This window comes from Neophocaena asiaeorientalis, unplaced genomic scaffold (assembly GCF_003031525.2).
Source record: "Neophocaena asiaeorientalis asiaeorientalis breed wild unplaced genomic scaffold, Neophocaena_asiaeorientalis_V1.1 scaffold177, whole genome shotgun sequence".
In the NCBI taxonomy this organism is placed as follows: domain Eukaryota; kingdom Metazoa; phylum Chordata; class Mammalia; order Artiodactyla; family Phocoenidae; genus Neophocaena; species Neophocaena asiaeorientalis.
Window position 1 is genome coordinate 13,943,779 of NW_020172779.1, and position 15,791 is coordinate 13,959,569.

A 15,791-nucleotide genomic window follows, 5' to 3' on the forward strand; every position below is an offset into this window, starting at 1 on the left:
TATATATATATATATATATATATATATACACACACACAATTGCTGTACATATTTATACTACATATACTGCTGTATATATATATGTTGTGTATATGTGTATATACTACAGCAATGTAGCGAGTTTTTATATGCATATACATATATATGTATCTCGCATGTGGCCACAAGTTAAAACTTCCTAACATTTGTTTGCAAAGGAGCAAATCCCTTATTCTGATTCTGCAGTGGAGAATACTGAGGCTGGGAGGTAGGGGTTGGTGACTTCAATCAGCCACACTTTGCCTTCAGATGGTCTCTGGGGCAGAGCCTGCTGTGACTCGGGCTGTTGGTAGCCTGGTCAGCACAGAGATCTACCTCGCTGTTGACAATGGGGAGGGGGGAGGGAAAGGGTAGAGCAGGAAATACTTTGGTCTAAGAATCAGACCTCCACATTCTAGTCAAATTGACCAGCTGTTTGACCTTCGATGAGTCACTGAAGCCACTGGTAAGTGGGTTTCAATTCCCCATTTGTGGCGCATGTGAAAATGGTCCCCTCGCCCTTAATACATAACTAAGTAAGCATGGCCGTCAACTAGCAATGCCAGTGACAGCTCACCTGAGAATAGTCTTCTCCACATTTAATGCTATGACTTATCTTTCCTCCTTTGAGTCTCACAACAACCCTGAACATGGCAGACCATGTTTTTAGATACGAAAATTTCAGTGTAAGACAGATGGAAAACTTCCTGTTCCACAGAGCAGCTGGCTAAAAAGTAACGGATATGGATTGTATATGATATTCAGAAGCTCCAAATCAGTGATTTTTCCATGCAAACAGAGGTGAAAACATTTTGGAAAACGCAGTTGTATTTACTGAGCACATACTATGTGCCGAGCTATGTGTTAAAGGCATTATATTGATCTTGTTTAGTCTTTACGACCACATTCTGAGTCATGTGCCACTTCACAGATGGCTTAAGGAAGTGAAGGTCACACAGCAAGTGAGAGACAGAAGTGGAATTCACAGCATGTCTGTTTGACTTTGGGACTCCGTGCTCTTTCTTTACAAAGCTGCAGAAATTATGGCAGAGTCCAGAATGGGAGATCTCCTGACAAAAATGTGTTTTGGAAGGAGATCTGTAAAATAGTTCATTACCCTTTGGAAAGTGAAGATGTTTGTAACCCAGGGTTCATTTTTCTTCTAAACAAAAGGTGAAGCTGGCAGCCTCCTTGAAAAACTGTGGGCCCCATATAAATGGTATGTATATATGCATATGTGTATATATACCAATCATGTATGTATATATAAATATAAATATGAAAGGCCTGTCTTCTCGTCTGTCAAGTTCTGTCAATTTGCAGACACATTTTTCTGATCAATTCCCGTGAGCTGTCAGACGATTTGACAATAATATCCAAGCAACTTTTTACCAGAAACTGCTTTGAAAAACTCACATTAAAAAAACCAGGTGCTTTGAAAAAAGATACTGAAAAAGAAAAATAAAGTAGGGTGAGGGTCTTGTAAATTTTATCGAGTAAGTCTTAATATAATCCTTTTCCTCCCATCTTGATGGCTTTGATATGATAAAAATCTTGGAAAAAAATCCAGAGAATTTATGAAACCATGTATGCACATAACACTGAGGAGATATAGGCACCAAATTATCAAAGATGGTTATATCTTTGAGGAGGGGTAAGATTACAGGGATACATACTTTCTCTATTGTCTCTATCTTTGATGTTTGAATTTTACATAATGGACAAGTATTGCTTTAGTAATCAGAAAAAAAAAATGAAAAGAAAAAAGACTCAGAACAAAAACATTAGTGCTACGAGTGCACTTAAAAAAGTTATATTAGAAATCATGACAATTTTTATAGTACTGTATCTAATTGTAATTATACAAATTAACACATGAATATATTGTCCTAGTGAAAATGAAACTGTAGATAAGTCTCCTTTAGTAGCCTCTCCCCCTCAGACACACCACACCCTGGAAACCTGGTCTCCCTTCCCCTCTTTAGAGGCTGTTATGCATTAATATATACATTTCTATGTTTATATATATGCACCATTTTTCATGCTCTTTAGCCATAAATTGGTCATACTATGTTTATAGATCTGAGACATGCTTTATCATGCAACAACATGTCTTGAAATTCTTTCTATGTCGGTACAGAAATAGCTATCTCATTCTTTAAAATCTATTGATTAGTTTTCCATAGTGTTGGACTTGTTCCCTGTAACAATAATTTAGGTTGCTTCCCGTTTTGTCAGCAATCTGAAACAAGGCTTAAGATGTAATGATGTTGATTTTAAAGCCTCAATAATAGCATACATAATTTTCATTCCTAATTTGTTAGGAAGAGGATTAGGTAGGGACTACTTTATTTACTTATTTATTTTTTTAATAAATTTATTTATTTTTGGGTCTTCATTGCTGTGTGCGGGCTTTATCTAGTTGCTGTGAGCGGGGGTCCCTCTTCGTTGTGGTGCATGGGTTTCTCATTGCAGTGGCTTCTCTTGTTGTGGAGCACGGGCTCTAGACACGCAGGCTTCAGTAGTTGTGGCTCACAGGCTCAGTAGTTGTGGCTCGTGGGCTTAGCTGCTCCACGGCATGTGGGATCTTCCCAGACCAGGGATTGAACCCGTGCCCCCTGCATTGGCAGGCGGATTCTTAACCACTGCACCACCAGGGAAGTCCAGGACTACTTTATTTTTTTAAAACAAGATCAAAGATCAAAAGTTACTAGGGTTTGCCAAGGGCACTAGAAAGGGTCAAAAACACTCTGCTTTGAGCAGCCACAAGGGCACTGAGGAATTCAACCACACTAAGAGGATCTTTAATAGAAGGCTTTGAAGTTTTTGCCTGCATCATAATAATGCAGTGGATAAATGGGAAGGTGCAATGGATGATATTTACATGGGAAGTGGGTTCTGTCAGATGTACGACATAATGAAAATCTAAAGCAAATAATTATGGCAAGGCAGAGAGAGATCATTATAAAGCCACAGAATTTTGACGCTAAAAGATATCACAAAAGGCAAGTCCAATCCCCTTTTACACAGAAGCAAAGTCTGTGACCCACTTGGTTAAGTGATTTGCCTAAGGTTGGGGGCAAAAACATTTAGAGTAGGTTTTCTCATTCCAAGGTGAGCAGAATTGTTTTCACTGGCAGAGTTTCTCAGGCTTTTCCACAGAAGCCCCCTAGAGTAGAACAGATGCACCTAGGGTGGGTAGGCATGGGGTAGGGGGTAGAGTGGGAGTTACAGAGTACTTCTGGGTGCTGAGTACTTATTTTGAGCCAGTCTCTGTGTATTGTTTCATTTATCCTTCATTATAATTCTGATAGGAAAACTGAGACTCAGAGAGGGGATCTGTACAGTTAATTGAAGTCCAGCCCATAGTTGAAGTCCTAGAAATCGAAATCTTCAAGTTGGCTGGCATGGACGGCAATACATCTCTGACATCTAGCTCCATCCCCTAAAGTGCCTGGGGCACTGCTTAGTGGTCAGGAGTGAGCACCTGGTCTCAGATGGTCTGAATCACAGATGCACCACTACCTACCAGGGGTTCTGGGCAGATTATTTTACTTCTTTGAGTTTCAGTCACTTGTTCTGTAAAATGGGAACAATAAAGAACCTCTCTTGTAGGTTTGTTTTAAGAACTGAATTAGGCAATCCAGGGCAAATACGCAGTCTAGTGCATAATGAACACCAGGCAGTTTACAAATGTTAAATATGATCAAAATTAATAATAATTTTACTCCCTCACTTGTATGTGTTTAATTTGATTTTTTTCTTTAAATCTTTCAGTAAGACTCATTCTCCAGAAGATGGACTATAGCTTCTTGCACCCACTGGGGCTCGATGAGCTGTGCACCCCCATCTCACTCCCTCTCTCCCACCGTGTACACTGTAACCAGGGCAAAGAGCCCGGGCTACAGCACCAAGTCCACGTTCCTTAAAAGGTCGCATGGTGCCCTCCAGACCTGTTTCCCTTTCCTCTTCAAGCTCACTTCTCACTGCAGTCTCCCATGCCCTTTGTGCTCCAGCAATCTTGAGCTCCTTATAGCTCCCCAAATAAGCAGCCACATTTCCACATTTTCACACTTTCCTGCCTTTGCATCACGGCTCAGCCTGGAAGGCTCTTCATTGTCTAATTTGATGCCGGGAAAGCTCCCGCTCTCCCTCACACCCAGCTGTGTATAGCCTCTTCTCTTCATGGTGCTACATTACCGCCCTCCTCACCCCAAGCACCGACTGTTCCTTCTTCCATCCACCAGGACTTCTGTGCCTATTGCTTGCACCACACTGTCCTGCGAATTTTACGGACTTGTCTTTCTCCCTTAGCAGACGCTGAGGGCAGAGACTGGTTTTGTCTCGCCACAGCGCTGCACGGTTCCTGGCACCTAGTAGGTACACAATAAGTGTTGGCTGAACAGCTTGGATTACATTTTACATAACGACCCTTTCTCTGAGTCGATGGGGATTACTGTGACACCAGAAACTGACCTTGATCACATCTCTCAGTTCTCTTTGGAGGGTCATTTTTGTTCATCTTAGTATCTCTGAGCAGAAATATTTAGAACCAGAATGTAACGTAGAATAACTATGTGTAACCGGCACCAACCGCCCTTGAGGCAACAATAAAAAGAAATGGTGTACATTCTTCCCCACCTTCAAATTCCTAGTCCTTCAGGTTAATCCAACCCTTCTAACAGGAGGAGACCTCAGTTTCCGCCTCTTCTTCTGCTCATGTCAGTCTCCTATGCAATAGTTGTCCAGCAGCTACAGATTGCAATGCAGGGTCCTTGGCAGGTCCTTGCTTATTTTTCTAGCCTCACCTCTACCACTCCCTACCTTGAATTTTCCTTTACACAGTGCTAAATCTCTTCTGGTTCTCTACATATATAGCATCTTAATTTTTGTTTTCCCCTCTGCATACAAGGACCTTCCCTTCCTTCTTCACCTCAATTTTACACCTAATTGGTATATAATTTTTTTTTTTTTTTTTGCGGTACGCGGACCTCTCACTGTTGCGGCCTCTCCCGTTGTGGAGCACAGGCTCCGGACGCGCAGGCTCAGCGGCCATGGCTCGTGGGCCCAGCCACTCCGCGGCATGTGGGATCCTCCCGGAACGGGGCACGAACCCGTGTCCCCTGCATCGGCAGGCAGACGCTCAACCACTGCGCCACCAGGGAAGCCCCGGTATATAATTTTTATACAATAAAATTTACCTTTTTGGTAAATGTGTACAGTCACAGTCACATAGAGAGCAACCGGATCACTCCCCAGATCACCGCACCCTATGCTTCTGTGCAATCAGTCCACTCCCTCCACCCCTCATCCCTCCTGACAATGACTTATCTCTTTCCTGTCTCTATACTTTTTGTCTTTTCTAGAATGTCTTACAAATGGAATCATAAAGTGTCTAGCCTTTTGTGTCCGGCTTCTTTCACTTGTCATATTGCAGTTGAGATTCACTGATGTTGATACAGGTATTGGTGATTTATTCCTTTTTATTGATGAACGGTGTTCTATTTGTTTTCTCCTTTTTAAGACCCAATCTAAGAATCACTTTCTCCCGGAAGTCTTCTCTGATCCAAGGGTTATATGTTGTTTCTGTGTTCCCATAGCACTCTAGACTTCCCTTCATCATGGCATATAGGACATTGTACATTGATGACTTTTTTAGGTATCCATGACTAGACTTAGCTCTAAGGGGGAAAGTGTGTTTTAGTTATTCCCATATTACCAACACAACACCTACTAGGTGCTCAGATGCAAGTGTGAATGGATCTCTGTTGGAGTGAGGCAGCCTTAAAATAGGACATTTTGATAACCTAACAATGAACTCCCACTGATGCGGTCTCATTAAATTCTCAGGACAGCCTGTGAAACTGACACTAGTATACACCCTTTACAAAGTAGGAAGTTAAGGCATGCCAATTTGAGTCCCAAACCCACTCTAAAATATAGCATGACAATGACATTCCTCTGTAATGTGAGTGGCTTGAGGACTAGCAATCTGTGTGTTGGTGGCAAATGTTCATTCCCTTTAACCTCTTCTCTATTTTAGCTCTGGCCAAGCCAGCAGAAAAAGAAAGGTAGTGTCTGGTCAGCTAAAAACAAAGCTCTTAAGTCAAACAAAATGGTGGCGGGATGGGCCAGTAGCTCACTGGTCCTTGAGAAGAGACCAATTCATTCCAGATGGCCGCGGTTGGCTGGGAAACTTCAGGAAGTCATTCCTGCATGAAGCAACCCTGAGGCTGCAGCTGGATGGTGCCCGGCCACAGGCAGCGGGAAATGGAAAGCAGATTAAAAAGGACTTTGGTTTAATTGTCACTCAACCAGCTGTCTCTCAGCTAGGAAAATCTGACAAACCTCCCGTCCGAGACCCGTAAATAACTAACATCGGTCCCCAGCAAGCGCGAGGGTCAGGGATCCATGTCTGGGGTCAGGATGCGGAATGGTAATGACATTGGTGATGAAGGCTGAGTCCCTCTCTTCCCTCGTTCCGCATGCAGTCCCTCACTCCTGTGAAGACTAGGGGGCAATTAAATTCAACTCACATGGGCCAGTCGATCAAATCTAGCAAAGAGCTCGTTGAGCATCCTGACCAGCTCCTGGGCAGACAAGGTCGTGGAGAGGTTGGTAAATCCTTTGACATCTGCAAAAAGAATACTGGACAACAGGGAAGGGATGGGGTGGGGAGAAAAGCACATTAATCTTTTAATCTATCCTGGGAGACACATCACGATTCAAATAAACCAAGTGTGGTCTGAGATTTTAGCTCTCCTTGCCAGGGAGTCTCAAGGAATGCCTCAGTGTTTAACAAACATCTCAGCAGAGAGTCCACCCAGGGGTTCAGGAAGGACAAGAAGGCAACGGAAAGCCCTTCTTCCTCTGCAGGGCTGTGGAGTGTGGGCAACGCAAACACCCCAAAGGGAATTTTCCACTAGGAACAGATCGATTTATTGTGGAAAGCAAAATGAAGCACTATGAATTATCTCTACATTTTCACAATGAACTGCAAAGCAGATTGCATGAGCACAGAGCAAAATGGACACGGGGACAGAAGAATGCAAAACCTCGTTATCTTCAGCCCAATGACACACATAGACTCTACCCAAAACGGCAGGCAAGCAGAGTTAGGCATTTTCCAAAAATTGTGGGAATAGGTAGCAAGCCTGGGAGACCTTAGGCAGAATAATTAATTATCTGAAACGCACATTTACTAAGTTAGGTGGGGTCTGATACTATGCATATGCCTAGGTGGAAGGGAAGGGGCAGTGCTTGAAAGCCTTATAAACGCAAGGCACTGAATGAACACTGTCTTGTTAATCCATCCAGTTACCCTGTGGGGAAGGGACTGTTCATTCCATTGTGAAGATGAGGAAAGTGAGGTTCAGAGAGGAGGGAAACTTGCTCAACATTTACTAGTAGCCTGGGGCAGAGTCGGGATCCTGCACGTGGCTGAACTGCAGGGTGGGGCACTGCTTCACCCACCTTAACACACCATCTCAGGGACTGACGCAATCACAGGGACACCTCTGAGAGGAAGGATGGAACGCCAAAAAGTGTACCATATTTTCTTGATTCTCGTGTTTGATCATCTCTGAAACTGACGGCATTCTGCAGTGTGTCAAACTTTTTGATTATTTTTCTTAGTGTTACATGAAATAATGGTGTCCTACCATTATTGTGACTAGTTATAATGAAATAGGTGAATCAGCCGGAAGGCACTGTGGAATGTGCGTTGACTTACTTTGGTCACCCCTGGTATTCAGTGGTTCTTAAAGTTGTCTCCATTTTTATGGATTCTCATTCCTAAAAAATGTACAAGTATTCAAAATTTTGCACTTCATTTCAAGGGATCTGTACCTTCCCAGAAGCCCATTCAGGTTCTCATTAAGAAGTTTTAGACCTCAATTTAAAAACTATTGCTTTAATTAATTAGATAATGCCTTAATTCTTTTAGCAAATATTTATGTATCTACTATGTGACCAGCTACACATTGTGCGAGGAAGCTGTGTTAAATGATAAAGAAGCCTCAGCGCACGTCCTCAGGACGCTCAGAGTATGGGGAATGGAGTTGGGCTAACAAAGAGAAAGACAGAAACATAGGCAATGACTACTGTGATAAAAAGACACACACTGGGGATGACCAGCCATTGGGGGATCAGGAGTTTTCTAGTGAAGCAAAGTCCAGGCTGAGTCTTGAAGGACCTAGGGGACTTGATGGGTAAAGTGAGTAAATGAATGGCTGCTCTTAGCAAGGGATCAGCACATACTAGGGTCTGGTGGAAGAACAAGCAAATGGACCAGGGTTCTGCAAGCATTCAAGGATAGCTAGTCAAAGGGTAGTATTGAGCAAGGAGGGTGGGAAGAGAAGAGGGAAGAGGGAGAGAAAAAAAAGAGAAAGAAGGAGGGAGGAAGGAAGAGAGAGAGAGAGAGATGAGGTCAGAGAAGTGAGCAGAGGAACAATATGGAAGGGCTTGATTAGCCAGGTTGATGAACACAGACTTTTCCCTATACATGATGGAAAGCTAGTGAAGGGTTTTAAGCGTGGGAGTGATACCTTTAGATTTTTAATGTATAAGGCTTCCTCTGGCAGAGTCACTACACTGCCACTGTCCTCTACAGCTTTCTGGTGGCATAGCAGCTGGTCACATGCATAGGATTTGAGTCTAGACAGATTGGGGTTCAAACCCCAGGTCACCACTTATGAATACTATGAACTTCTCCAATACTTTATCTACTGAAGGTGATTGTAGGACCTACCTCACTGGTGGGTAGCAAGCGTTTAGCACAGTGCCTGGCATAGTAAGTGCTCCATAAATGCATTAGCTCTCTCCATCGTTATTGTACAAAAGTGCACTATGATTGAATGGTTGGGAAGAGAGAAAGAGGTAACAGAGAAGGAAGAGAGTCTGACCATTAACTGGATTATTTGTTACTTGTGGCTAAAAGAATTCCTGTTGACAGAAACCTGAAGCAATAGTAGCAGCAATACTTACAGAGTGTTAACTGTGGACTTGATATGCTCTAAGAGTTCTACATGTATGGACTCGCTCATTCCTCATAACAACCTATGAGGTAGGACCTAGGATGATAATTTCCATTTACAGATAAGGAAATTGAAGCCTGAGTAACTCTCCCACAGACATGAAAATCTAGGATTTGAACCAGGCAGGCTAGTTCTGGAATCTACACTGTTTATCACTACAGTAATACCACCTTTGAAGTAAGCCATCATCACGGCAGGTGGGAAGTAGAAAGGTCCAGAGATCATCTAGTCCAACTACTCACTTTATGAATCCATTTGCCCCAAACTATTAATATCTGTCTATGGCAGGACAGCTTCATTAATTAATTCATTCAACAGCTAATAAATGGAATGCCTACTACATATGTCAGATACTGGAGATACAGTGGAGAACAGAAAGTACCACCACAGCCCTTATGAAACATGCAGTCTATTGAAAGAAGAAATGGGATTCCCTGAGAGCAAAGGGCATAAAAGTTTCAGATGGGTTCAGTGTTCCAAAATCATGAATTTTTTTTTTTTTTTGCAGTCTTCTGAACACACCATGCTTTCTACACTGGTGTTTGTACATGACGTACCCGCTCCCTGGCATAGTTTCTTTCCTGTTGCTACCTATTAAAATCCTACTTGTCCTTTAAGACCCCACTCATATGCTAAGATTCTACTTTTATGGAGATTTCCCTAAGCATAGCCTGTCACCCCTATTCTAGCCTCCTGCCCAGCCTGTGCTCCCCTCCGTCATGGCATTTATCACTTGGTAACACAATCATGTGTGCAAAGTGTGCTCCATCCACGAGCTAAAGAACAGGAAGAGAGTGACCTCCGTATCTCATCCCCCAGCACATGGTGGGCCTCATGGTATATTTCCTGAATTGAATCAACAGAAATCTTCAGAATTGAGTCTTCCTTCCTCAGAGTGTGGTTATGGCCACTGCTGGCATCTCTTGGGAGCTGGTTAGAAATGCAGATCTCAGGCCCTGCCCCAGACCCACTGGATCAGAATCTAACAAGAATTTAACAAGAGCCCTAGGTGATTTGTGTGCACCTTAAAGATGGAGAAGCCCTGGTTTAAGTCATAGTTATGCAATAAGAGTTTGTTGAGCAAAAGACAAGAAGCAGAAACCAGGGCCCTGGTTCTCTCTTGTTCATTCTGCTCCCCCCCAGGTGCTGGGCTCACGGTCCGTTCTTTCGACTCTAGGTATAAACTTGTAATCTTCCAGATGACTATACCGAAGAGGCCATATTAATTGTCAAATCTAATTTGCTTATATAAGTTGTTTATTTGGCTAAAAATAAGCTATTAGTCACTCTGAAAACAGAGTCCTCAAGGAGAATTCACTAGACTCATTAGGAACACGAGCCCTGTGTAGACTTTTACTCCTAACTTGTGTTCGTGGGCAGGTTATTTAACCACTCTGAGCTTCCATTTTCTTTATAATAAAGCAGAGATCATTAAAGCTACTCTGCAGGATTACTGAAAGGAGATCACTTGTAAATCACGGCATAGTCCTCAAGAAGTGGAGAGTATGTCACTCCTTGTGGAAATTTTTGGGAATCGGAGAGTGTTTAATAGATGGCCACACAAACAGACCTCCAAAGCCAAGTTCTCTAGCTCCACTCAACTGCATTTTGCTTGTATGTGAAACAGTAGTCTGCAAGGCCAATGTTAAAACCAAGCAGGACCCTGTGGGGCTCCTGGGCACAAAAGCCTTTCTGTGTCCCCCATTTCTTGATTACAGGAAATAGGCTTCACTGAGCCTCCATGACCTTCCCTGAGTTCCAACTAGCAGGTTCAAACCGCTGCTAATTAGGGAAGGGAGGGGATGCAGAGACAAGGGAGGAACAGTCAAAAGAAACAATAGTGCAGCCTCGGGGCAGGGTCCTGGCTCTCCCTCAAGGGATACACACAACAACATCTTTGAGCTGTTTTGCAGACACTGAAACCCTCACCAGGTGGGAGAAGTTAACTGTCAGCTGCCCACAAGCACGCAAACCCCAGACCTGGTGGAACCGGAAGGTTGATGATGCCGACTCCCACTACCTCCCCACCAACCAATCAGAAGAGTGTCCACCAGCTGATCACGCCCTCTTTGAGCCGTTTCTATAACACTCCTCACTGCCCCCTCCAGGTTGGTCAGAACACACAGTTTTGAGGGCAGGAGCCCGCTGTGGCCCCCTTTGCCCGGTGAAGCAATAAAGCTATTCTTTTCTACTTCACCCAAAACTCTGTCTCCGAGATTTAATTTGGTGTCAGGGTACAGAGGCCGGATTGGGCTTCAATGTGATGACTGTACGTGTTGACAGGCCTGGCTGGGAAGAAATAGTCATTCAAGAAAGTGAGTAGACTGAGTTATGCCAGCAAATGTGTGCAAATGTACATGGCATGGGGTTTGGGGGCAAAAGGAACGGCGGCAGGGAGCTCTGGTAGAGAAGCTAACTGTCCACCAAATCCATGCCTGCCTGCCACTAAGCAAAGACCACTAGCAGGGGCTCTGTGCCCTTCTTGTATCGAGGTGGAGCCGTGTAATCAGGTCCCATCAATGGAATCTGAGCAGAGTGATAGATGCCATTTCTGGGCTGAGGTGGTAAAGAAGCAGGTGTGCCTTTTCTACGCTTTTCTCTCCAAGAGCTGAATGCCGACAACTCTGAAGCCCAAGGGGGTGATACAGCTATGAAATGCAGGGGGCTTTATCCCTGAATCACCCACTGGCAGGGAATATAAGCCAGGGGGAGTTGTGTGGATGAATTATATTGAGTTTACATCATTGAAATTGAGAGGTTATTTGTTAGAGCATTCCCCTAAGTAGCACAAGAAATGCCTTAACTACATGGGGAATAAGGAAAGAGAAGTAGAATTGGGCAGATGGGATTGGAAGCCCAAATGGCTTCTCATAAAAAGCCGAATGGCCATGTGGAGCTCCAGAATGAATCTGGTGAAGGCTCATATGTTTGTAGCTGAAATCAACTTGACAGTCCAAATGTTTTGTCCATTTCAAGCAGCTTGGTTTTTGGTTTAGGAAACGGAGATCCAGAAAGATGAAATGATGCAACCGAAGTCTCACAGGGGGCTCATGCAAAGCGTTCTGGGATGAAAACTCTGATCCACTCGCCCCAGTCCACTCTCGGCCACTCATGTCGCCAGGCGTGGCGCCTCTTATGGCACCTTACCCGGCCAGGATGCAACCAGCTGTACGAAATATGACTGAGTTAGACATTTATAGCAGACTGTTTTTAGGGAAAGGTCACAAAACCATAACAACAAAAAAGCAACAGAGAAAAAAGAATGAACCAGGTGGGTTTCCTCAAAGACAGTGACAGGATGGGAAATGATTTCAAAAATGCTCCCTTTCCTGCAGTGGGTGTGCTCTGGGGGCTAGGGAACAGGGTGTCGCAGCCGGCCCCACTCTGCTCTCAGACACGGGCTAAGGCCCATCCTCTTCTGCATTTTTCATCTCTGGTCCTATTTTAGCACCCAGCAGCCTTGCAGTGGGCAGGAGGGGCTCCACCGCCCCGAGTTGAGTGCACCTTCCCAGGACCAGTGGGGCTGTGGGCATCTCACCACCACTGCCTCTGTGAACGGCTGGGAGGGGCCCCTCCAGCTGCCAGGACCTCTGCACATTTTTCTCCCATTAGAAGTGGCTCCTCCATTGCGAGCCGAGACCGCTGGGAATGCAGGGCAGCAAACGCAATCTTAATTTAATAAGATTAAATTTAACTTCGCGGTGCGAAGTTCTGGAAAAGCGTCTGGAGCACAAAATCTCAGTTCAATGATTTAAGATAAACGGGCAGGTGCAGGGGCAGAAGTAACTTTAGTTGTTCTTCAGTAAGGGAAGCACTGAAAATTGATAAGTGCAGGAAGAACTCCAAACATGCCTTTTATTGAACTTAAGGCTCCCAAGTAGGTTGACGTGGGTGTGCAGGCTTGTTTATTTTTTTCTTTATGAAGAGCCGTTTGTTTTTTCTTCTCTTTCTCTGTGGTGACAGACACTTTTGTAATATGTCATATATATTTTATAATATGTCTTTTTTCATTATACTTCATTAAATTAGATACCATTATAATTATATATGAATCATTATACTATGTCAATACATATTTCATAATATGTCATATATGTCAAATATATGATATATATTTTGCATTTTTCTTAATTTTATCTCACTGTTCTGCCTTCACTTGTGCTGATTCCTCTGCCTAGGATTCCTTTCTTTGATTTTTTTTTTTCACTTGGCAGACTCAATTTCAAAGAAGGCAAATAAGGATCACCCCTTCTAGGAATGTTTCTCTACGCACCTCCATCCCCACCCCGGGTCTTCCTCTTTTTATGATCTCTTACTGTCCTTTGCTTACTTAATAACAGAACCTCACACTGTATTATAATGACTAGTACTGCCCTGAGCCCGTTGTTCTAGAATTGGTATTGACGAGTTCCCACTGTCTGTGGGACAAATTCCTAGATCTGGAGTGCATCTTTTATTAGAGTTGCTGTTTGACAAGGGGCTCTTTGCAAACTCAAGCATCTAAGCCAGTGTAGCTCAGTTCTTGGATGAGACCCCGAATGACCTACACTGATATGTGTGCTAAAAGGTTGCATTAGAATCAAGACTTCTGCTAGACTTGCATTCACATAAGTGCCCTGGCACACCAGAAAAACACCCAGAGATGCTGGTGAGAAGGAAAAGTTGTTCTTCCCTCCTACCAAAGTTAGGAGGAAAGGAACTAAGGGGGTACCTTAGTACCTTAGTCTAAAAATGACAGCTGGTCATTTTTAGAGCTGTTCAACCTACAGATGTTCCCCTATGTTTGGGAAATTCCCACCCTATGATGTTTGGTGGGAGGGAGATAGAGTTCTCCTGTACAGGCTGAAAATGTCAGATATTTGCGTCCTAGTCACGTCTGGGGAATGACTGGGCTCAGCCAATCAGACACATCTGCCTCAGGCTTAACTTGAGATGCAAAGAGGCAGGGGGGTCAGAGAGTGGGGCAGGACAAAGCCAGCCAGTCCAGATCCTGGGGGCTGCAGAGGAATTCTGTGTGCAGAGGAGGCAGCTGTGTCTGGGACAGGGTTGGTAGCACAGGGAACGGATTCCTCAGGAACTGATTCTTCAGGTACAGTGGAAGCAGCGTCCTCACTGGCCTACTGCCCTGCTGTGATTTTGACTGTGCCTTCCTCTTCTTTCGGCCCATTTCCTGAGCCCGCCTCTCCATCCTTCCCCAGTGACTCTGGGAGCCCCCATGTAGCCCTCCAATACATTTCTTTTACATCAGCCGGGGTTGGATTCTTTTTCTGCTTGCAACGAGGAAATATGTCTGAAACAATCTACAACATGCTTAATGCTCTACTATATGCTTATGCCAGTCCTGTGCTTTGTATATATCTTCACTCACATAATCTACATAAACGCCTGTAAGGTGGCTATTAAGCGCTCATTTTACAGAGAAGGATTCTGAGAGTCAGGTATGTAAATTGCCCTATGTCATACACAAGGAAGAGGTAGAATTGGGATTCTAAACAGGTCTGTCTCACTGAAGAGGTATATTGTCTGGCACAGTGCTGGGCAAAGAGAGGGCACTGATGGATGGATGGATGGATGGATGAATGAAGGGATGGTTGGTTGGGTGTGTGAATGGGTGGAAGGGTCAGCGGATGCAGAATGGATGGATGGGTGAATGAGTGACCAAAAATATGTCTGCAAAAGAAAAATAAGCTATAGTCCTTTTCCTGGTATTGTTTTAAAGACACTTATAAGGAATATAAAGAACACCTCTGAGGCCTCCAGATCACATTCTGGAAATATTTTTCCCATCATAATGTAAAAGGCTTTTGCCTTTCCTACTCAAAATGTAAAGGCAGGCAAGCCTACTGCAGGGGAGCCAGGTGGTAAGTCAACCAGCAAATTTAACTGCAGACACTCTTCTCGAGCCTCAATTTGGAAATGTAGAACTCTCTGATGAATAATCACTAGTTAATGAATTACTCAACCAAATGAAGAAAGGCGCTGACATTCAGGCAGACAGAAGTCATGGCCATGAGGTGAGCGCAGCCAGGAGCATGGGGATCACGCAGAGACCTGGGCGAGGTGTCCCGTTTCTCACCTGACGTTCTCGTAGCGGTGGATGTAGATCCGGTGGAATTGATGCTGCAGGTGCTCGTCTTCCACGTTGGTCATGTCATTGATCATCTCCAGGACGACAAACCGAGGGAGCACAGACAGCACAAGCCGCTCCTGGGACACACAGATGTAAGAGTGAGAACTAAAGTATTGCCTGCCGTGTCGGTAAACAAAAGATGTTGCAGCCATCAAGCCACTACGTTACAGCCGTCTGGATGGTGAGAAGGGAACCCAGGATGGAGACAAACGGCCTGCCCGCTGCCAAGCCCATCCAGCAGTCAGCTGCTGCAGCCCCCCACAAAGGTGCACCCTGAGGAAACTCAGCATGAGAAAACACTGGATGCTGGCCCCAGAGAGCTGAGCTGCATATCAAAAGCATGATTTCAATGAGCCCAGACCCCTGTATCTTCCTATACATAGAAAAGTGCTAAACTGCTTAACTTGAGATATCTGGTTTTCTTTAATTCACAGTAATCCTTTGATGTTCCAACTACCTGGTCCTTTGTTGCAAAAACTCCTATATATCTCGGCTCCCTCCCACCCACCTTGCCTCTTTGGAACAGTTTTCTCAGCGTTATCTGAGATGCTGTGTCCCGGGCTTGATGTCCCACAAAGTCTGCTGAATAAAACATAACTCTCAACTTT

General features: G+C 44.2%; 1 protein-coding gene across 1 annotated transcript in view; it reads right to left on the reverse strand.

Annotated features, from left to right (window-relative positions):
* Positions 1–15,791, reverse strand: part of ADCY8 (adenylate cyclase 8) — a 218,934-nt gene that overhangs the window by 131,238 nt on the left and 71,905 nt on the right. The window contains exons 3-4 of the mRNA XM_024741236.1: positions 15,130–15,260; positions 6,555–6,666 (exon numbers count right to left, since the gene is read on the reverse strand). Of these exons, the coding sequence (XP_024597004.1) occupies positions 6,555–6,666; positions 15,130–15,260 (243 nt within the window). The remainder of the gene's footprint in view (positions 1–6,554; positions 6,667–15,129; positions 15,261–15,791) is intronic.